General features: G+C 38.0%; 1 protein-coding gene and 2 non-coding genes across 3 annotated transcripts in view; all 3 read left to right on the top strand.

Annotated features, from left to right (window-relative positions):
• The first annotated feature begins 1,381 nt into the window (after positions 1 to 1,381).
• The window catches only part of EIF3A (eukaryotic translation initiation factor 3 subunit A), a 32,274-nt gene continuing 11,567 nt past the window's right edge, over positions 1,382 to 22,088 (top strand). The window contains exons 1-14 of the mRNA XM_036828907.1: positions 1,382 to 1,595; positions 7,459 to 7,649; positions 7,808 to 7,944; positions 8,338 to 8,501; positions 9,839 to 10,038; positions 11,546 to 11,754; positions 13,578 to 13,749; positions 17,280 to 17,384; positions 17,757 to 17,855; positions 19,136 to 19,252; positions 19,507 to 19,692; positions 20,318 to 20,665; positions 21,105 to 21,209; positions 21,298 to 21,411. Coding sequence (XP_036684802.1) covers positions 1,547 to 1,595; positions 7,459 to 7,649; positions 7,808 to 7,944; positions 8,338 to 8,501; positions 9,839 to 10,038; positions 11,546 to 11,754; positions 13,578 to 13,749; positions 17,280 to 17,384; positions 17,757 to 17,855; positions 19,136 to 19,252; positions 19,507 to 19,692; positions 20,318 to 20,665; positions 21,105 to 21,209; positions 21,298 to 21,411 — 2,196 coding nt within the window. The 5' untranslated portion in view covers positions 1,382 to 1,546. The remainder of the gene's footprint in view (positions 1,596 to 7,458; positions 7,650 to 7,807; positions 7,945 to 8,337; positions 8,502 to 9,838; positions 10,039 to 11,545; positions 11,755 to 13,577; positions 13,750 to 17,279; positions 17,385 to 17,756; positions 17,856 to 19,135; positions 19,253 to 19,506; positions 19,693 to 20,317; positions 20,666 to 21,104; positions 21,210 to 21,297; positions 21,412 to 22,088) is intronic.
• Positions 17,482 to 17,613, top strand: LOC118883180. The gene has a single exon (XR_005016964.1). It is a non-coding gene; the product is annotated as a small nucleolar RNA SNORA19 (small nucleolar RNA).
• Positions 18,678 to 18,807, top strand: LOC118883179. The gene has a single exon (XR_005016963.1). It is a non-coding gene; the product is annotated as a small nucleolar RNA SNORA19 (small nucleolar RNA).

Here is a 22,088-nt window from a genome sequence, read left to right on the forward strand (position 1 = left end):
GGACAATGGGGGCCTGGACTGGAGTGGTGTCTCCGTTTCCACGTGGCTTCTTTTTTTTTTTTTTTTGGCCTTGTGGGATCTTAGTTCCCTGACCGGTGATTGAACCTGGGCCCTGGGTGGTGAAAGCACGGAGTCCTAACCACTGTACTGCCAGGGAATTCCCTCCACGGAGCTTCCGATGAGTGTTCAAATCTTCCTCTCTCTAGACTGCAAAGTCTGAGAAGGCAGGAACCAAATCTATCCTGTTCAACTGTTGTGTACCTACCTATCGGGGTGCTTATCTCCTCAGCCTGGCACATAGTAATGGTTTGTTGATAATATGATGTAGTTTGTTCAATGAATGTATAAATGTGAACCTTGGTTTACCCCTGAAATTTATTATGTTCGTCAGTATAAATACCTTCATCACAGCATTCTTGTAAACAAAACAATGAATGTGAAAGCATTTCAGTAAACTGTAAAACGTGATACTTGTTTTAAAACTGTAAGACATTATGTTGCAAATATGTATAATGTACTACTTCAGTTGTGCCCTTAACAACTGTTTTTTTGAGAATCATATTTATTCCACTCAAGTCAGAAAAGCCCTCCAAAACACTGTATTAGAGAAATTATCCAGTCATATATAGTACAAAAGTAGCTTGATTAGGGAAAAAACCTTTATCACCCTGATTACTTCCTTTTGCCACCTCCTGAGTGGCTTTTAGTATGCTTAGGTTGCTTGTCTTCTACTAAGTGAGCATTAATCAACAGCAAGTAATTATGCTTTTCTCCAGGCCCAGAAAAGATCCTATCTTGACCCTCATTGTGTACTCATCTATCTCTGAGGGCCCAGGCACTCTCTGTGTCCCCAGTTTTAAAATTTTACCTAGATATGAAATAAGCTTGCTTATTTGTTTAAGTTACTTATTACAACCCTCCTCCCCATACTAGTCCGTGCTGTGACAGTTCACTACTATCTCCAGTGGTGAGCATCCCTGGCCCTAATGATATCTGCTCAAAGGACTTGTGTTAAATGAATAAATTCAGCATTTTAACTCAGTCGAGCCAGGACATTCTCTAGGCGGATGGGACCTGACAGTAAATTTGTATGACTCCGCACAAGTCATGTTAGAAGAATCTGTGCCTTCTCGCCAGACAGAAGCTCTGACCCAAATCTCACCTTTCCCACCCAGATTGTCGCTCAAGAGTGAGGTGCCGGAGAACCGGCTCCCTAACATTTCCCCGCAGAGTCCCCAGGTGCAGCCAGAGAGCTAGGAAGACTTCGGCCGGCGCCACGTCAGCCGGCAGGCGTACGGCCAACGCGCCTGCGCGCGAGGAGGGGCGGTGCGCGGGCGAAGGCCCGCCCCTACATCCGGGGCCTAGGCGGCGGCGGCGCCGCCGCGCGGGGGTCACGTGGCTCTTTCCTTTCCGTCTCTGGCCGGCTGGGCGCGGGCTACTGCTGGCGAGGAGCGTGGAGCCTCGCGCTGCTTCCCGTTCGTCTCCTCTCCCGGCCCGGGCCCCTAAGGAGTTCGCTGACGCCGGGTGAGCTGAGCCTGCCGCCAAGATGCCGGCCTATTTCCAGAGGCCGGAAAATGCCCTCAAACGCGCCAACGGTGAGTAGGGGATCAGGGCGCGCCGGACTGGGGCGGCCCGAGGCCTCGGAAGTCGAGGCGCCCGGGCCAGCTTCTCGCTGCTCCGCCGCCCAGCTACGGCTGCACATGAGGCCGATGCGGCCTGCCCGCCGCCGACTCAGGCCGTGGTTGGGCATGGTGTCCCTTCTTGCTCCAACCGACTCGGGGGTGGGAGGCGCGGAGCAGGGAACCGTCGCTTGGGGGGCCGTCCCTCCCGCCGCCGCCGCCGCCGCCGGGTGAGTCTCGGGGCCGCGGCTCCCGAGACAGGCCTACCCGGCCCGGAGCTTCTGCCGCCCGCCCGCCCGCCCGCCCGCCTCCGCTTGGTCCTCCAGACCACGGGGCTTTCAGCTTCGGCCCCGCGCCCCCGGCCGCCATCTGGGAGTGCCGGGGAGGAGGAAACATGGCTCCCTCCCGGGGACAATGCACGCGAGAACCTCGGCTCCACCTCCCGCCGGGCCGGGAGCCGGGCAGTCCCACCTCCGGCCCTCCCGCAGACAGCTCGGCACCCCCCGAATCCAGCCCCGCGCTTTGCGGGGTCAGGGTCCACTTACCCTCCCCTCTGACCACTATCTCCGCTTCGGGGACTCTGACCCATTTAACCCGTTTCCTATTTTTTCTGGCATTGATTAGTGGCAGCTCAGAAGCCTACTCCGAATCACAGGGAGTTGGAACAGAGTTAATACTGTAAGAGGGACTTCAAGTTCTCTCTCAAAGATAACGAAAGTGAGGCCTAGGGAGTCTGGTTTGCCCAAGGTCACTCTGGGAGTTAGTTGTTGAGCTAGGAGTCTAAAACCAAGGTCTCTTAACTTCCAGATCAGTCGATTTTTTTCACCACGGCGCTGCTACTTGCGATTTTTATTTCCATATGTGTACTTACGGGAAAACTTACGGCGCTTCTGGGAAAACTTGTGCTTGTCGCGGTCCATTCAAGAGGCATTTATTACGTTGGCATTATGGGGGTGCAAATGTATTATACGTGCCTCTGGTCTTTAAACACTTTCTTATTTAGGGTTTATAAGGGTTAAGGGCGTCCGTTGCTCTTAGTTTCACCCTTCTTCCATCCAAACAAGTTTTGGATCTTATCCATGTTGTAGGTGGATGTGCCGTGTCTGTTAAGCTTTTATGCTTGTGAAGCTTATTTTGTTAGTTTGTTTGAAAATCCTCTTAGGAAAAGGTCAATTTCAGTCAGTACATACAATTGATACTACTGATAATCTGTCAGGGCCAGAGGTCTGTTTGTCCCATGCTTGTTATTTTAACTAGAAGTAAGAATGTCGGGGAGAAGTAACAGTCTGTGAAATAGGATAGTGCCACATTCTGTGGAATAGAGTAATTGTTTTAAAAACAATTGAAACTACAACTTTGATCTAATCAACACCCATTCTAATTCTCTAATAGTTAGAACAGGCAAGAAGTTTACAGATGTTGATTAATTTATAGGAAAGAAAATAGATTGAGATGGAAATTTAACCCTACAAAATGAGCTAGCAAAGTTAGGGAAAACATTTTTTTTTGATGTTTTGAATCTTAAAGAATTATATTGTAGTATACCAAATGACTTGGGTGAAATTACTGCTGTAATTGCTTCTGCAGATCTGTTTTACAGTCCTTTGAATGCTTGACCAACAGACATTTTTTCCCCATGTTAATTGGCTGAAGCACTGTAATCTCAATGGCCTAAATATTACACATTTGGTGTGTTCAGGCCTTGTTTCCTTTGCTCCTCCCTTCTGAATCTTTTTATGAACTTAATATGTCAGTAATTTTTTAAAATTAGTAGGGATATATGATATGTAACAAATCTTAAATCTTTTCTCACAATTTCTAAGTTGAAATAGATTTGATTCATGGAGGGCAATATGGGGAAAATGTCAGAAATTAAAGTAGGCAAGATGAGAAAGGGACACTGAGATGGAGGTGGGAACATGAATTTTGTTAGTGTAGTTTTTCAAAAAGGCCCCTTTAAGCTGTAGGATGAGTGCTTGTATGGTAGAGATGCCTTACCTTTCAAGTAGTAATTTCTGTACCTTTGATCTTGTGAACGAGAGATCCTATCTTAGTGTCAAAGAGCAGAATGTGGACGGCAAATGACACTACTTACAAAACTTTAAATAGGATGATCAAAGCACATTTTATTTTAATGGAAATAATCTCATTTATCTATAACATTGGTAATCTCAATCACATTTGGACCTCATCCATTACATTATCCTAATAAAACATGAATAAATTTAAGTGTAGAATAGTTTATCAGAGCAATATTTTTGGAAACAATTGGAAAACAATCATCCAGGAAAATGAGAACCTGGCCCAGCAGTTACAGGCAAGAAATTCATTCCCCAGAATCATTTGGAAAAAGCCATTTTCCAGTTTATATCGTTAAGTAGTGCCAAACCAGTTGCTTCTGACCCTGTAACAGCTTTTTAACTTACACTCTACAACCAATGACTTAAAAATGAAGTTGTTAATAAACCCACAAATTGTGTAACATTATAGCTTATCTACTTGGTCCGGTGCACAAATAAACTAGTAAAATTGAAGGGTTGACCTAAAGTTTTTCTTTATAGGTAGACACATAGTTTCATTCATTGTGTCTTTAAGGTAAACTCAGAATGCCCACCCTCCTAGTAATAGTTGGTAATTCCAGATTTTAATTTTTATTTCAAAAATATCAATCTGGTAATGAACATTTCTGTAAATTTTGCAGTAGAGGTTTTAGTGTGTGATAGTTTTTTCCAGCCTCAAAAACTTTTTTTCCCCCCAATTAGATGATTCCGAGGATCATCTAAACTATATCCTCAGATGTCAGTTAGGATAAAGACAGGAACGCACCATCATGGATCATGATGAGAAACTTCTTTCCATTTCAGTGTTTTCTTTTAAAAACATCCTTGCCTGGTATCCATGTTTTCCTTTTTTTTTTTTTGGTGGTGGTGAGGGTCCTATGAAAAATTATTTTTTAATGCATTTGCTTTGACTTTTATGGAACTGTTGTTTCAGAGTTTGAAAGTATTGAATTCGGAATCCTAAATTTTGATTGGCTGTTGAGGAAATGAAAAGTACTTTTAGTTGTATCACTGAACAAGACTTTCTGTTTTTTTTTAAATGACATTAAGATACCACACGAATTTAAAAATAAGATATTGGGAAAGTGAGTTATTTTTTGACAGTTTAATATTTTGTCACCACATCATGCTGGTGACTCTTTTTGTGCCTATTCTGTATTGCATTGATGGTGTTTATATATGGTAGTATGGGATTTAAATCCTCAACATAAGTTTGGGAATTGGATATAATAGGTTATAATAGGTAATTTTGGTGTGCTGCTCTGATACTCTTAATGTAAAGGATAAATTTAAAAACATTTACTCCCCAATTTTTGGCTGATAGAAACCGTTTATGTCAGTTTTGAAAAGCATTTAAAGTACTGTTGGATTTTTAAAATAATCTTCTGTGCATGCGCCAGGAAGAAGATGGGTAGGTCCTCCCCTTAAAATAGAAAAGGCTTATTTCAACAAAGTATCTAGTTGTATTACATCTTTGTTTAATTTTGTAGGATTTATTTGGGGGGAGGTAATAAAATTGACTCAACTGAAAATGGCCTTTCTGTCATATTGGCAGGTTTGATATTGAGACTATTGAAGTATTGAAGAGGGGTTTATATTCATTTGCCTGTGAGGAATATGATTTGATATAATATGGGATGATGTAGGATACTGTGTTAAAGATACTAAGTTTAGTATGTTTTGTGATTTATCCTGTGCAAGCTTTTTAATATACTAGAGTTGGAATATTGTTTGTAGTTTTCCTGGAGGAAGGAATGTTTAGAAACAGCATTCCTGAAAGATGTGATAACTGTAAGAAGAAATAACAGTTACTCACTGAATCTGTAGATCTAGTAAATCCTCCAAATAAGAGACATTTTTATCTATGTTTGCCTAGCACAGTTAATGTTATAATGTTATACATTGTTAGGTTAACACTTAAAAAAATTTTTTGTCAAGGATTTTTTTTTCCTTAGGACGAAAGTAAACGATTTTAAAAAACAGATGTTTTAAGTTTTTTATAGTGTAAACTAGTGTTTAGTTCTGCCAAATTATTTTTCAAATGTTCAGTGGAGAGATTTTTTTGTGTGTGAAATTTGCCAGTTACTGAGTTTTAAGTTGAACATGACCAGAAAAGTACCACCCCCTAGTCTATTAAGTGTACAAAAGAAAATAAGATGAGAAAAAATATGATAAATTTTAACCTTGGTCAGAAATAATGTGATAGAGGAGACTTTGCTTTTGATTGAGTTTCAAAACGAGCAACATACCTAAGATTGGAACTGATTTTGAAATATTGCCATGTACATGCCTTCAGGTTTAGGTGGTGAATTTTAAAAGAGTATACATTTCTTTGCTCTACGTTCTAAATTTTTTTTCCAATTAAAAAATAAACTTTTAATTTTAGAAATTAGAGATTTACAGAATTATCATATAGTACAGAGGGTTCCCATGTACACCACACACAGATTCTCCTATTATTGAATATCTTACATCTGTGTGGTATATTTTTCACAATTAATGAATCAATGATGTTACATTGTTATTAAGGAAAGTGCATACTTTATTCATATTTCCTCAGCTTTTCCTAATGTCCCTTTTGTATTCCAGGATCCCATCTAGGACACCACATTACATTTAGTTGTCTCCTTAGGCTCCTCTTGGTTGTGACAGTTTCTTAGATTTGTTGATGGCCTTGACGGTTTTGAGCAGTATTGGTCAGGTAGTTTCTCAGCTGGGATTTGTCTCAATATGTTTCTCATGTTTAGACTGGGATAAATAAGTGGAGCGATATTCTGTGCTCACGGATTGGAAGAGTAAATACTGTTGTCAGTTTTTCCAAACTTGTTATATAGATTCAATAAGATCCCAGTGAGCTTCCTCTTTTTTTTTAAACTAACTTATTTTATTTATTTGGCTGGGTCTTAGTTGCGGCATGTGGGATCTTTCCTTGTGGCACGTGGACTTCTCTCTCATTGTGGTGCGTGGGCTCCAGAGCATGCAGGCTCAGTAGTTGCAGCGCTTGGGTTTAGTTGCCCCGTGGCATGTGGGATCTTAGTTCCTGGACCAGGGATCGAACCCACGTCCCCTGCATTGGAAGGCAGATTCTTAACCACTGGGCCACGAGGGAATTCCCCAATGAGCTGTTTTTTAGGTATCTACAAGCTAATTCTGAAGTTTATGTGCAAAGGCAAAAGGTGTTGTATAGCCAACACAATACTGAAGAACAAAGTTGGAGTACTCACCCTACTTGATTTGAAGACTTTTCTGTATGGCTACAGTAATCAAGACAGTGAGGTATTGGCAAAAAACTAGACAGATAGATCAATAGAGAACGATCGCTATAGAGCCCAGAAATAGACCCACACAGTCAATAGATCGTAAAGGAAAAAAGTCAATCTAATTTGTTTTTTCTGCTTCAAGTCTTAACATAAACTAAAAAAATTTCATCAGCCAGATCATTGTGACCGAAGTTATACTTGATTTTTCTGCATGTACAAGGGGGAGATTGTTTTCCCTCATGACTTGAATTTCTGGAACTTTAAAATAACTTAGAAAGATATAATTGGTACAGAGGAATTGAGTGAAATCTAGTTTTACCTGTAGGTCATATTTGAGATAGTATTTTTCATTGTTTTGCCTTGGATAATTTTGGCATAGCTTTAGAAGTCAAAAATAAATTTGACCTCAAAAGAGATGGTAATAGGTTCAGAAATTAAAACAGCCAAATTAAAAAGCAAGATTTAGGCATTTATATAGTATACATAACTGATTTTAATTCTCCTGAGTTACTTTTCCAGAATTTCTTGAAGTTGGCAAAAAGCAGCCTGCTTTGGACGTTCTTTACGATGTTATGAAAAGTAAGAAACATAGAACATGGCAAAAGATACATGAGCCAATTATGTTGAAATACTTGGAACTTTGTGTGGATCTTCGCAAGAGCCACTTGGCTAAAGAAGGCTTATATCAGTATAAGAACATTTGTCAACAGGTATGAACAGCTGGGTTTTTATGTTTTACTAAGTGCTTTTAGTAACTTTCAGAGGAGTTTGCCTCTGAAAGTTATTATGTTTTGTATCATAAAGTTTGCTTTTAAAATATTTTATGGTTTGTTGGGGAAAGTTTTATTTATTTATTTATTTTGTCTAGGTGAACATCAAATCTCTAGAGGATGTTGTTAGGGCATACTTGAAATTGGCAGAGGAGAAAACCGAAGCTGCTAAAGAAGAATCCCAGCAGATGGTCTTAGACATAGAAGATCTGGATAATATTCAAACTCCTGAGAGGTGTGTGGGTTAAATTGCTAAGTAAATTTTTCTCATTGTTTTTCTTTACATGTGTCTCCATCATACCCATTTGAAGTAGATGTTTGCTAGAAAGAATGCTTATCTTTGAAATTTTAAATGTACGGTAACCTCAAGAAGTCATGTACTATTTAAAGTTCATAAAGGTGGAAAATTACAACCATCAGATAGGAGGGTGTATACTAATTTAAATGGCTGTAATACAGATTGGGAATTCAAATACTTTGACACTGATAGCTTTACAGTGTGTCCAGAGTTGTAGTAAGAATTTAAACTATTTTATAATGATCAATTTTGGTTTTGGTTTTATAATCATATGGCAAAGTAGGAAACCATGTCTAAAATTGTTTTCAATGTTTTTAAATATTTTTGTAGTGTTCTCCTAAGTGCTGTAAGTGGTGAAGACACTCAGGATCGTACTGACAGATTACTTTTAACTCCGTGGGTTAAATTCCTGTGGGAATCATACAGACAGTGTTTGGACCTTCTTCGAAACAATTCTAGAGTAGAGCGTCTCTACCATGATATTGCCCAACAAGGTAAAACAAGAACTGATTTGAAAGTTGACTTAAGGATAGGTTTTGCAAAAGATTAACTGTTAAAGTTAACCTCCTTTTCTCTGCAGTACTTATTTTACATAGTTTTTATTGTTGTAGATGATTAGCATTCATTTGAATATTACATAAATGATTATAAGAAATTTGTTTCATTAGTCAAGGTAATTCTCTATATTCCACTGATGTCTGAAACACCTTTTAAAGTCATTTTGGAATTTTCCAAGTGACTGAAAAGATAAACTTAACTTTTTGATTGCTTTCTGGCAAACTTGAGTTCTACTTTTGACTCTACAACATATTCTTTGGCAAGCTACTTAACCATGTACTGGGTTTCTAAAGTCTTTTTAAGGTCCAGAAGACTTACATGGTTCTATGAAAAACTATATATTTTTCCTTTCTTAAACAGTGTTACTGAATATAGAACTAAACCTTCTTGATGACTCAGGATCATCATAAAAAGTATCTAGTAGTTAATACTGCATGCACTTTTAATCTGAAGAACTGTGTTAAATCTGTTTTCCTAATCTTGTCTTTTTGCCTTACTGTCAATGCAGCCTTTTAACTGTAAGTGACTTGAGAGTGGCTCTTGGCTTTTTCTTACTTTGGCCTTAGGCACAAGCAGGTGTTGCCATTCTTTTTAATATGGGGCTGATTGGCTGATCTGTTTCGTTATGCTTACATGGCTAGCATATGTGAATTTTCATTTAACACAAATAAGCTAGGGCTTTTTGATAACAGTTGAGATAAATATTAACTTGTAGTTAAACTGCATCCTTTGAAATAGAAATACTCTTTTTTAAGGGAAGGACAAAAGTTATTTTAGTATTGCATTTTTGACAGTAGAAAATGACTATGTATTTTAATGATGGAGCAAGTATTTCATTTACACATCTGTGTACACAGTTGAAATTAGGTTACCACACACCCCCAATTTGTATTATTTAGTTTTAATTAGTGCAAAAGCTTGTTTTCTAGTAACTTAGATAGGAAAGTTCATTGTATTTCAGACCAGAATTTTTTTGCTCTTTTAGGGTTTGAAGTGTTTGAAAGGTGAGTCCCTCCTAGACCTAAATTTGAATCGCTTCCTTTTGTAAACTCTCCCAGAACCGTATTTTAGTCCTAGACCAGGACTGATGACTATGTCCAAAAGGTGGTCAGGGCACATGAAGTGAGTTATGACTCTGATCACTTCTAAAGACTGATGGTGAGTTTGGTAAATCTTGTTAAAATAACTGACCTTAGTATATGAAATAAAACCTATTCAAATACTTAAGTTGATGGTGGAAAGTACCTAATATATTTTACAATTATGCTTATAGCTTTCAAATTCTGCCTCCAATATACCCGTAAGGCTGAATTCCGTAAGCTGTGTGACAATTTGAGAATGCACTTGTCTCAGATTCAACGCCACCATAACCAAAGTACAGCAATCAATCTTAATAATCCAGAGAGCCAGTCCATGCATTTGGAAACCAGGCTTGTTCAGTTGGACAGTGCTATCAGCATGGAATTGTGGCAGGTATGTTGTGAACTGTTAGCTTTTCTTTGTAGTAATAACAGCCCATATTACCTTTTTTTTTCCTTTAATGAGTATCTGCATCTTGATAACCTGTTGGTTAATTTCAATAGATAGGTGACAAATTTAAGGTTGTCTAATGGAGTAGGAAGAGTTCTGGACAGGAAGTCTCAGATATTTTGGTTCTTGATGCCTGCTGTCAATTCTGAGCCAAATCATGTAATCTTTTTCAGACCTCAGTGCTCAAAGTGTGGCTTAATGCTTGGGGAATACGCATTTACAAAATTTTTTTTTTTTTATAAATTTATTTATTTATTTTTGGGTGTGTTGGGTCTTCGTTTCTGTGCGAGGGCTTTCTCCAGTTGTGGCAAGCGGGGGCCACTCTTCATCGCGGTGCGCGGGCCTCTCACTATCGCGGCCTCTCCCGTTGTGGAGCACAGGCTCCAGACGCGCAGGCTCAGCAGCTGTGGCTCACGGGCCTAGTTGCTCCGCGGCATGTGGGATCTTCCCAGACCAGGGCTCGAACCCGTGTCCCCTGCATTGGCAGGCAGACTCTCAACCACTGCGCCACCAGGGAAGCCCCAAAATTTTTTAAAGAATAGTTTCATGGTAGTTTTATGTCTGTTTACTCTGATTTAAAAAAAGTCTAAGTTCATCTTTCCATCTTATTTTTGTAGTAATTTTATTGTATTTTATAAAAGTATTGGTGGCAACCGGTTAGAAATGACAAAGATGAACTTGTCCTTTAACGCAGAGAGCTACAGAAACACTGCACTAGATTACCTCCTAGATATCTCAGTGCTGCCCTGACTTAGTAAGCAATGCACAGTGAATATCCTACATTGGAGATCCCAGTGGTGTTGGGAATCTTGTCCTCATCATGGCCTTTTTACTCTAAGAATTCTGCAGAGACATTTTCACATGAATTGTTTTTATATATTTGATTCCCCCACCAAATCTAATTGAAATTGCGGAGGAAGAAACTAAAAATTGGTAGTTTTTCAGCCAAGTGGAAATGTGATTTCCCGCTCTCTCCCCATGTTTTCCTTTTCTGTAGGGTACACCCGTGGAATACTGTCTGATGAACTAAAGAGGAAAAAAAGTTCAATAGAAGACAAGTAAACACGCTTAGTATAGAAAAAATAGATAAGTAAAAGGGAGAAAATATCCATTATCTTATCACTCAGAAATAACCTCTATATTGTGTTTTATATCCTTTCAGATTTAAAAAAACATATATTCCCTCAAGCGGTATGATAATATGTATTTTTTTTTAAAAAGTTTGGGCAATCTACTTCAAGCAGTTTAAGGATTTAGTGTTTTTGTAATTGTGATGTTTTTCTGAAACATATCAGATATTGAATTATAGACGAATAAAAAGAACCACACATGAAGGCATTTTATTTGCCATTTTTATTCTTGTGTTCTGTATTTTAAGTTTCATAAAGAGATTTGAATTAGATTTGTTTGTTTAGAATGCAATGACTGTAATTTGTACCACTAATTTTAGGAAGCATTCAAAGCTGTGGAAGATATTCATGGGCTATTCTCCTTGTCTAAAAAACCGCCCAAACCTCAGTTGATGGCAAATTATTATAACAAAGTCTCAACTGTATTTTGGAAATCTGGAAATGCTCTTTTTCATGCATCTACACTCCATCGTCTTTACCATTTATCTAGAGAAATGAGAAAGAATCTTACACAAGAAGAGATGCAAAGGTAAGAGTCTTATTGTCAGATAGTATTGAAATTATGAAAGAAATAACTTCTAAATGGCATGAGGGTGTTTGATGAGGGTTTCTCAGCCTCTGCACTGATGACATTTGGGGCTGGTTCATTCTTTGTTGTGGAGGGGACTGCGCATTCAGGATCTTCAGCAGCATCCCTGGTTTACCCACTGGGTGCCAGTAGCAGTCCTTCCAGTTGTAGCTACCAAAAATACCTCGGCATGGTTCTTCTTGGGCAGTATTCTTGGTCTTCAGTAGCTATCTTTTATCTGATAATCAACTCTCCAATTGAGGAAATGGAATATTAGGAAAGTCGGTGTTAAGGTATGAGCTTTCTATCCACGTACGGGTATTTAGAATCTAGGAACTAATTAGACAAAAAAAATGAGTACTTCTATCAAGTAACTTTTTCCCAACTATAAAACGTTAACTGTATAGAGTATTTGGTGTGTGTATTTTTATGTAGATAGATAGTCTATAACCTAACAATCTAAAGACTATTTTATTTTTTTAACATTACATGTGTACTTTTCTTTCAGTCATGTTTGGTTTTTATTGTACACTTCAGTTGCGCATAGGCAACTCACATACCATATCTTATTGGTAGACCATGTTATTTTGGCCTCTAGTAGAAATATATACACCAGATTGTTTTTCTTTTAGCTTTTAAAGCAATACATGGAACCAAATAAATGAATTTTTCTAGTATGTATTTTTAAAAAAAAACTCTTGAGGATAGTGTTCATTGTGTCATTCACTATCCTGTACGTAATCCATGTCTGTTTGGGATAAGAAAAGACCTGATACTCCTTTGTTGTTTCTGTACTCTCGCATTAGAAAATACTATAAGAGTACTGTCATAATCATTAAGCTGTTTTGCTCTATGTACGTTATTTTCCTTAATCCTCACAACAGCCTTGTGACTCAGAAAATGAAGTATTTTGCCTAAGGTTCCAGTTTTGGGAATCGTGAAGCTGAGATTCCAACTCTTTTTTTAAAGGAACTCCTTTATTTATTTATTTATTTTTGGCTGTGTTGGGTCTTCGTTTCTGTGCGAGGGCTCTCCCTAGTTGCGGCAAGCGGGGGCCACTCTTCATCGCGGTGCGCGGGCCTCTCACTATCGCGGCCTCTCTTGTTGCGGAGCACAGGCTCCAGACGCGCAGACTCAGTAATTGTGGCTCACGGGCCTAGTTGCTCCGCGGCATGTGGGATCTTCCCAGACCAGGGCTTGAACCCGTGTCCCCTGCATTGGCAGGCAGATTCTCAACCACTGCACCACCAGGGAAGCCCTGAGATTCCAACTCTTGACTCCTGTGCTCCAGAGCCCACAATCCTTAGTGTCCTATGGTGCTCTTAATTCAACCTGACTTTCCTTTTGTGTTTTAAGGAAGCTTTAGCTTTTGACCCCCACCTTCCATAATTATGTTCACTTATGGTCCTTGTAATTTTTTCCTCCTTCTTATTGTCATTTTTCCCTTAGTTTTAAAAGCTGCCTTAAATGTTTTTATAAGGAAGTATGGGGTACATACAAATGTGTCTGTTCTGCCATTTTACCCACAGTCTTCCTCTATAGCTAGAAGACATAGACGGTAGTAAGTGGGTGAATGAAGTTCTGCTTCTCCAAGTGTTCATTTTAGCATAGTCCATTTCTCTTTTAATTAATCCCATGCTTTGATGAATACTTATGAGTGCAGTTCACCATGGTGGTGTACACATTCTGTCACTGGCATATTTTACTAGAGGATTAAAGAGAAGTGTCTTTCTGCTTATCAAGTAACATTTACACATTTAACAGATTGTAACTTTGTTCTCCAGAATGTCTACTAGAGTCCTTTTGGCCACTCTTTCCATCCCCATTACCCCTGAGCGTACTGATATTGCTCGACTTCTGGATATGGACGGCATTATAGTTGAAAAACAGCGTCGCCTTGCAACACTGCTAGGCCTGCAAGCCCCACCAACGCGAATTGGCCTTATTAACGATATGGTTGGTATAAGTTTTAGCATTCTTATGGCATTGAACAGAAAGCTATATGGTCAGGTTTTATAATTTATGATTATTAAATGCTGGGAATTCTGATGCATGGACAAGTTTGAGAACCACTGGTGTAAGTCAACACTGTGTTCAGTTGAGGTGTTTTGTCTTGAGTGAGCTGGGGTTAAATTTGATGTAGCAGACAAGACTTGGACTAGCTTCGAGGAATAATATGGGCCACCTGGTAAGAGAAGTGATGATGGGCAAGAATGTTCAGGGGCTATAGAAAAAAATTAAGCTGATAGGTGTTAGAAATACGATGATGAGGCTAGGAAAGAATGTGAGTTAGATTAGGCCCAATTCTGGACAGTTAAAATGTTTCCAACTTTTTTTTCTTTTAAACTTTAATTGTATGTTACTAAGGCAGTGGTTCTTAATCAGGGCTATGCACTGAAATTGTGTGAAGTACTTTTTTAAATGCAGATTTCTAGGTTTCACCCACTGCATTCACTAAATCAGTTTCAGAATATGGAGCCTAAGATTTTGTATCTTCACAGTGTTTTACATTGGAATCTTTAATTCAGTGGAAATTTATCACATGAGTGTCTGTTACATGCCAGGCAAGTGATACGTAAATGGAATTTGCGCTCTTAGAGGAGTTTAGATTTTAGAGATTCTGATTCACAGTAGTAGTCTGACTTAGTTGTTATTGTGGTACACCTCCAGCAAATTACTTTGGGACAAGAGAAAAAAGAGGGTCAGGTATTAGAGAATAGGCCTTACTTTACTGGCAGTCAATTAATTTAGATAAAAATTAACACATTTTCTATATGGCAACAGTTTTCTCTTGTAACATAGTTCTCTGTATAGTAGCAAGGCAAATTCCCTTTGTGGTCAACTTTTATAAAAAACTTAATATCTAAAACAGTATTTCTCTGTCTTTGTATGCCTCCATGTTTTATTCTGCTTCCACTTGCAAAAATCAGCTTTGTGTTTTGGAAAGTTTTTATGGGACTGAATTAAATTATAAAACAACAGCATTGTGATTAGGAAGAGGTCTTACTAGCAAATATGTATTTAAAAAAATTTTTAAATACTGAAAGATGTGCCAAACTGGAAGTATAATCCATATGTCTTGAGCCCATGTCTGTACATAGCACACCCTGATGTTAAAGATACTTATTCAGGGGTGAGTATTGGTGGGATCAGGGTCAGTGCCAAGACATCCAGATCTGGGTCCTCATTGTACCCATAGACAGATGTTTAAGTTTGTAAGAAAGGTACTGGTTGGTGCCAGATGAATAGCTAACTGTCAAGAGGCATTTTATAAAACGTAAGTTCACTATATGTACAAGGTCGAGACCTGAGTTTTGGGCTTATATAACTAAATTCATAATCACCAAGAGAATGATTCTAATATCTCAGGAACAGACTCAAATTAATCCAGTTCATAAGAGATTGTTAGGTCAGAAAGCCAGTTATTAATTTTAGAGAGAAATGTACTTTAATAGATTATGGTAGCCTACCTAGCACATTCCCTATTTGGAGGGGTTGCTAAATGGAAAATCTTGGATAATTATTTATTTATTTATTTAAAATCAAATTGTAGTTGGTTTACAGTGTTGTGTTAATTTTTGCTGTACAGCAAAGTGATTCAGTTATACATATATGTACATTTTTAAAGTATTCTTTTCCATTATGGCCTATCTCAGGATACTGAATATAGTTTCCTGTGCTGTACAGTAGGACCTTGTTTATTCTGTATGGAAGAGTTTGCATCTGCTAACCCCAAACTCCCAGTCCGTCTCCACACCCCGCACCCCCGGCAGCCGCCAGTCTGTGCTCTATGGGTCTGTTTTTGTTTCATAGATAGGTTCATTTGTGTCATATTGTAGATTCCACATATAAGTGATATCATATGGTATTTGTCTTTCTCTTTTTGAATTCACTTAGTATGATAATCTCTAGTTGCATCCATGTTGCTGCAAACGGCATTTTTTTTTATGGCTGAGTAGTATTCCATTGTGTGTGTGTGTGTGTGTGTGTGTATTTATATCACGTCTTCTTTGTCCGTTCATCTGTTGATGGACATTTAGGTTGTTTCCGTGTCCTGGCTATTGTGGATAGTGCTGCTGTGAACATAGGGGTGATGTATCGTTTTTAATTATAGTTTTGCCCAGATATATGCCCAGGAGTGTGATTGATGGGTCATATGGTAATTCTAATTTTAGTTTTCTGAGGAATCTCCATACTGTTCTCCATAGTGGCTGCCCCAATTTACATTCCCACCAGCAGTGTAGGAGGGTTCCCTTTTCTCCACACCTTCTCCAGGATTTATTTGTAGACTTTTTGATGATGGCTATAGAATAATTTCTTGATAGGAATGAAATCAGGGCTGGGGGAATTTTATTTGAATGCTTGTATCACATCTTATTCCTATAAACATACAAGGGCACTTACAAGGGAAGTATTCAAACGTTGTGGGACATCAGTCATGCACCCATTTTGCACTGGAGTTAAACCTAGAGTGCTCGAGAGTGTGGACATCCTCCTGTCTTGGAGATGGGATCTGCCAGCAGTTGCCTCAGTTTAGAACCTAGTCTGTAGGAGTATGTGCTCCTGTGCTTTGGGGTCTTGGTTTGTTGCTGCAGTTTTTCTCTCTTTGGGTTAGCAGTTTCCAACAAGTAAAGGATAAAGGTCACATGCACTGCGTGTAGTTAGAGCACTGGTAAGATAGGATTTGGTTATGGGCAGTTTTGGAGTTTATAAAATTATACCACTTTTTTGTCTCCTTTGTGAGGGCGGTTTATGCAAGCAGCATCTTTATTGTGAAAGGAAGTTGAGTTCTATTCAAATATAAACTTAAAATGTATTAAACTGTAACATTTTTTTAAAGTACAAATCATAAATGTAATTGCATAAATTCTCAAAAGATTTTTCCAGTCAACACTCTCCCATTTCCCCCAAGAATAACCACTGTCCTGATTTATAACACCACAGATTAATTTTGCCTGTTTGTATATTTTATGTGAAATTCTTTTCCTCACCATCTGGGAGATTTATTCATGTATTGAATGTAGCTGTGCTTTCTTTGACCGTTTCTGTATATTATGTGAACCTATCCCTTTTTGTCCTGAGTTTTTTTGAGTTTGTGGCTATCAGGAGTGACGCTGCTGTAATAACTTTTGTGTGATAAAGTTGTTTGTAAACTGGTATTTTACTTGCTATTGATAATAAATTAGTTGATGTTGGCCACACAAATTGTCTTTGTAAATATTTTGATTATGTTGATGAGTTTTTATTTCCCTTGTAAATTCTTGTGGGGTTTCACTGTAGAGAGCTGCATAATTTGGGGCAGGAGACTCAGCGTAGTGGTCCTGGATTTCTTTTTCATAAATTTCAAGGAGGTGAGGTTGAGGCTAGATAATCTTAGAGTCATTTCCCAGATTTCCAATCTTATATTTTTCTTTAATTTATAATCATTTCAGAATCCCAGTTGAAAACACCTTCAGCATTTAAACCTTTTGTTTTGCTTACTGTAGGTCAGATTCAATGTGCTACAATATGTTGTCCCAGAAGTAAAAGACCTTTACAATTGGCTGGAAGTCGAATTTAACCCACTAAAACTCTGTGAGAGAGTCACAAAGGTAAGCTTTGGTTACATTACCACGTAGCCAGCCCTGTTGCAGTCTTAGGTTGTATTTTTATTTAAGAGAGAAGTGTTGTCCTGTGTGCTTGAATTTGGTGCACATTTCATTTTTTTTTTTTTTTTTAATGTCAAGAGAAAAGATATTTCTGATGTGCTAAATAAACCTTTGGAGGTAAATTAGCAGCACGACTAATTTAGCCATTGCTGTCAGTCACCTTCAGACAACAGTCAATAGCTGCACGTTACCTTTTGTATTTCTTTGCATTGTGTGGTGGTTTTGTATATTAAGAAAATTGAAAAAGTAACTCAGGTGTTTTAGTATCTGTCGTGTGGAAAATATAACTCTTTTTCAATTTAATGGATTTTATAGGTTTTAAATTGGATTAGGGAGCAACCTGAAAAGGAGCCAGAGTTACAACAGTATGTCCCACAGCTGCAAAACAACACCATACTCCGGCTTCTCCAGCAGGTAAAGATGAAAAAAATGAATGTTTTATGGAAGAACTGTAATTTCTCCCTTGATTGTTTTGATCACAAAACTAAAAAATGTAGGAATAGCCTAGAAAATGAAAGCCTCCCCAAATTCTACCCTCCACCAAAATTAGTTTTACTATTTATCTGTTTGATTTGAAAAACAATTATGTAATTCATAACTGCTTTTGTCTCTTTTTTTGTTGACCACTGTCTTCGTACATTTTTCCTTGTTAGCCGTGTATGTCTTATTCCTTTTAATACCTACGTAGTTTTTCATTGTCTAAAGGTACCATGATTTATTTATTCAGAGTCTATTGATGGAAATTTTTTAGTTTTTTTGCTATCATAAAATGTTGCAGTAGTGAGCATCTTCTATACTTGTATCTTTGCATTCTTCTGTGACTTCCTGTAGCTAAGAAGTGGAATTAGTCATAGTCTACACATTTAAAGCTTTAATAGATCCTCAAAGATCAGATTCATGGGCCCTCCCACCAGTAGTGAACAAGAAATAGAAAGCCTTTTTTCCTGCTAACACTAAGTATTATCGGTCTTTTTTTTTTTGGCTGCACTGCGTGGCCTGTGGGATCTTAGTTCCCCAACCAGGGATAGAACCCGTATTCATTGTGTTGGAAGCACAGAGTCTAAACCACCGGACTGCCAGGGAAGTCCCAGTATTGTCAGTCTTTTAACATATTTTAGTCCACCTTTGTACTTAAGTTTGAATATTATGGTTTATAATATGGCTTAAATGATCCTGTTTTGTCTTCCATTTGTTTCATTGGGGGGGGGCTTTTACTATATGTTCACTTTCGTATTTGTGCACATTTCATTGACCTGCTTTCTCTCCTATATGTGAGCAGTGTTATTTCTTATGTGCTATACAAATAATTGAAGGTTAATTAGCAGTATAACTAAGTAGTAATACTGCCAGTCTCCTTCAGACAAATAAACAATTTTATTAAGTGTTCAGATGAATTAGGTAAGTAGCAGGTCTCTAGCTACAAATACGTGACCATTTAGGTTGTTTTTTTTTTTTAATGAAACTAGGATATGAAAGGATTATGTGATGGTTCAAAATGTAACATAATCCTTTGAAATAGCCTTGGATTGTAATTGCAGCTCCAGCAGTGTACTGTTAACATACTCTTGGGCTTCAGTTTTCTTTTCTTTGAAAAATAGGCTAAATTTCTACTTTCCATGGTTATCATGAGACTCCACATAAAAATTGCTGAATAAATGATAGCTATTATTACTAACCTTGTGTTTTTTATGCAGGTGGCACAAATTTATCAGAGCATTGAGTTTTCTCGTTTGACTTCTCTGGTTCCTTTTGTTGATGCTTTCCAACTGGAACGGGCCATAGTAGATGCAGCCAGGCACTGCGACCTTCAGGTAGGTGCTGCGAGGGGACTCTGAGGTTGGAGGCCTTTGAGGACGAAAAACACGTACTCTTTGTTTCTCAGCTTTTGGTACAGTGGCACTGTTGTAAAGCTTTATTGAATGAATCTTCTGGCTTTTATATTTGACATTCTTTAGTTAATTTTTTTTCTCAAATGCATTTGAAATTTTAATCAAGTTATTCATTTGTAGAATGACTATATTTGCATGTAGATTTAACTGTTGATAATACCATTTAATTTTCAAAGGTTCGTATTGACCACACATCTCGGACCCTTAGTTTTGGATCTGATTTGAATTATGCTACTCGAGAAGATGCTCCAATTGGTCCTCATCTGCAGAGCATGCCTTCAGAACAGATCAGAAATCAGCTGACAGCCATGTCCTCAGTACTTGCAAAAGCCCTTGAAGTCATTAAGCCAGCTCATATACTGGTATGTATCTTTGGGAGAAATGGACTACAGAATTTTTGAGGGGCCCTTATGTCTTTCACAAAAAGGTTTGAGATGATGTCTGAGAGAAGGGATTTATTATATATTTCCTATTGATATTTAGTTGTATTTGATAGTTTTGGTATTTTATCAAATATCTTTATCAGATATACAGATCTTTGAGCTTCCTTCCATGGGATAAAATGATACACTGCTCGGGTAATGTGATAAAAGGAGTACTGTTAAACCGTACAATAACAGACCACATGTGATGACCCTCCAAATAGGGAGTACTATGATTGGGCTTTTCCTTTCTGCTTCAGTTGTTTCTTGTTTGTGAGCTCTGTTAGTATTCCGCCTTGGCTTGAACACTTTAAAGTAGATTTGGTTCAGGGAAAAGTCAACCTAGCAGATAAACGTTCTTCAGCTATGTCATTATTGTTAAAGACTTCAAATAGGAGTAGCGCCATAGTATTTGGTACTGGGAACCAGTAGCTTGAATAATGTTATCTTCTGTTATTAACTGCAGATACATGTAAGGATAATATATTAGGATTATGTAATATTTTTGATGTCTGGATACCATGGTATGTCACTTAAATTTATTTTAATGCATTCGTTTTTGAAGCAAGAGAAAGAAGAACAGCATCAGTTGGCTGTTACTGCATACCTTAAAAATTCACGGAAAGAGCATCAGCGTATCCTGGCTCGCCGTCAGACAATTGAGGAAAGGAAAGAGCGGCTTGAGAGTCTGAATATTCAGCGTGAGAAAGAAGAGCTGGAGCAGAGGGAAGCTGAACTCCAGAAAGTACGGAAGGCTGAAGAAGAGAGGCTGCGACAGGAGGCAAAGGAGAGAGAGAAGGAGCGTATCTTACAGGAACATGAACAAATCAAGAAGAAAACTGTTCGTGAGCGTTTGGAGCAGATCAAGAAGACAGAACTGGGTGCCAAAGCGTTCAAAGATATTGACATTGAAGTATGTAGCATACTATGCATTAAAAACTTCAGTTTTTTTCGGGTCTCTTAGAAGCACAGTTCTTTACCATTTATTGGTTTATTTTGGGTTATTTGGTTATTTCACTCATTTTGATACAGCTAGTTCATTAATCTCTGAAGTAAGCATTTGTTTTTAGTGATGCTACAGTTTTTAGCCACTGTTGAAATGGAGTTTGGATACGGTAGAATGGAGGAATAAGAAATAGATGTTAAGATTACATTGTTTTTCCCTACAATCAAGTGGAAATAAGGCTATTTTAAAACATTTTTATATTGCCTGAATTTACCCATTGCGAGCATTTGCCCATTATAAAGAAAGTAATTTAGCATACATTTCTAGAAAGAAATGGTGCTCCATATTGACCGCTGTGCACTTCTTTTATACTCATTAATTATGGTGCGTTTGTATTACTTTTTAGGACCTTGAAGAATTGGATCCCGATTTCATCATGGCTAAACAGGTCGAACAACTGGAGAAAGAAAAGAAGGAACTTCAGGAACGCTTAAAGAATCAAGAAAAAAAGGTAAATGAAAGAACTGGTGAACTTTAACATGCCAAGTTTAAAATAATTTTTTTTTTTTTTAAACAACACTTGTTTTCATGACATTCAGATTGACTACTTTGAAAGAGCTAAACGTTTGGAAGAAATCCCTTTGATAAAGAGTGCTTATGAAGAACAGAGAATTAAAGACATGGATCTGTGGGAACAACAAGAAGAAGAAAGAGTAAGGTTTTCATTTAATTATAATATTTTCAGATTGTAAGCTATAATTAAGTCCTCTGCCAGTAATGGGAACAGGGTTTCAAATTGATTTTTGTATTCTTTTGCCAGATATGGTGCTTTAATGGCTGCATGCTAACAGATTGGTAGACAGACAAATTTTCAGAATGGAGATTAAAAAATGAAACTTGTAAAATACAAAGGATAGCTGAAAAATTTATTTAAAAAAATACCCCAGCAATTCACATGCCATATAACTCACATGCCACATAATACAATTCACATGCCACGTATTTCACCAATTTAAAGTGTGCAATTGATGGTTTTAGTGTATTTACAGAATTGTGCAACCTAATTTTAGAACATACCCCAAAAGAAACTTCATACCCATTAGCAGTCACTCCGTTTTCTCTCCATTCCCTCAGCAGCCACTAATCTCCTTTCTGTCTCTAGACTTGCCTGTTTTGGATATTTCTTATAGGTGGAGTCATACAGTCCGGTTTTTTGTGACTAAACAGCTCCTTCTATAGTTCTGTTAGTCTGTATTGTATGTATTTACCTGACGATACAAAAGCGACATTTGTAAATGCTTGTAGCGGCCACATTTGTAGTAAAAATGAGTGACCTCATTCTGGTTAAACAAATAACCACAGGCAGGAGACAGCACACAGCTATGGAGGC

This window comes from Balaenoptera musculus, chromosome 16 (genome assembly GCF_009873245.2).
Source record: "Balaenoptera musculus isolate JJ_BM4_2016_0621 chromosome 16, mBalMus1.pri.v3, whole genome shotgun sequence".
Classification (NCBI taxonomy): domain Eukaryota; kingdom Metazoa; phylum Chordata; class Mammalia; order Artiodactyla; family Balaenopteridae; genus Balaenoptera; species Balaenoptera musculus.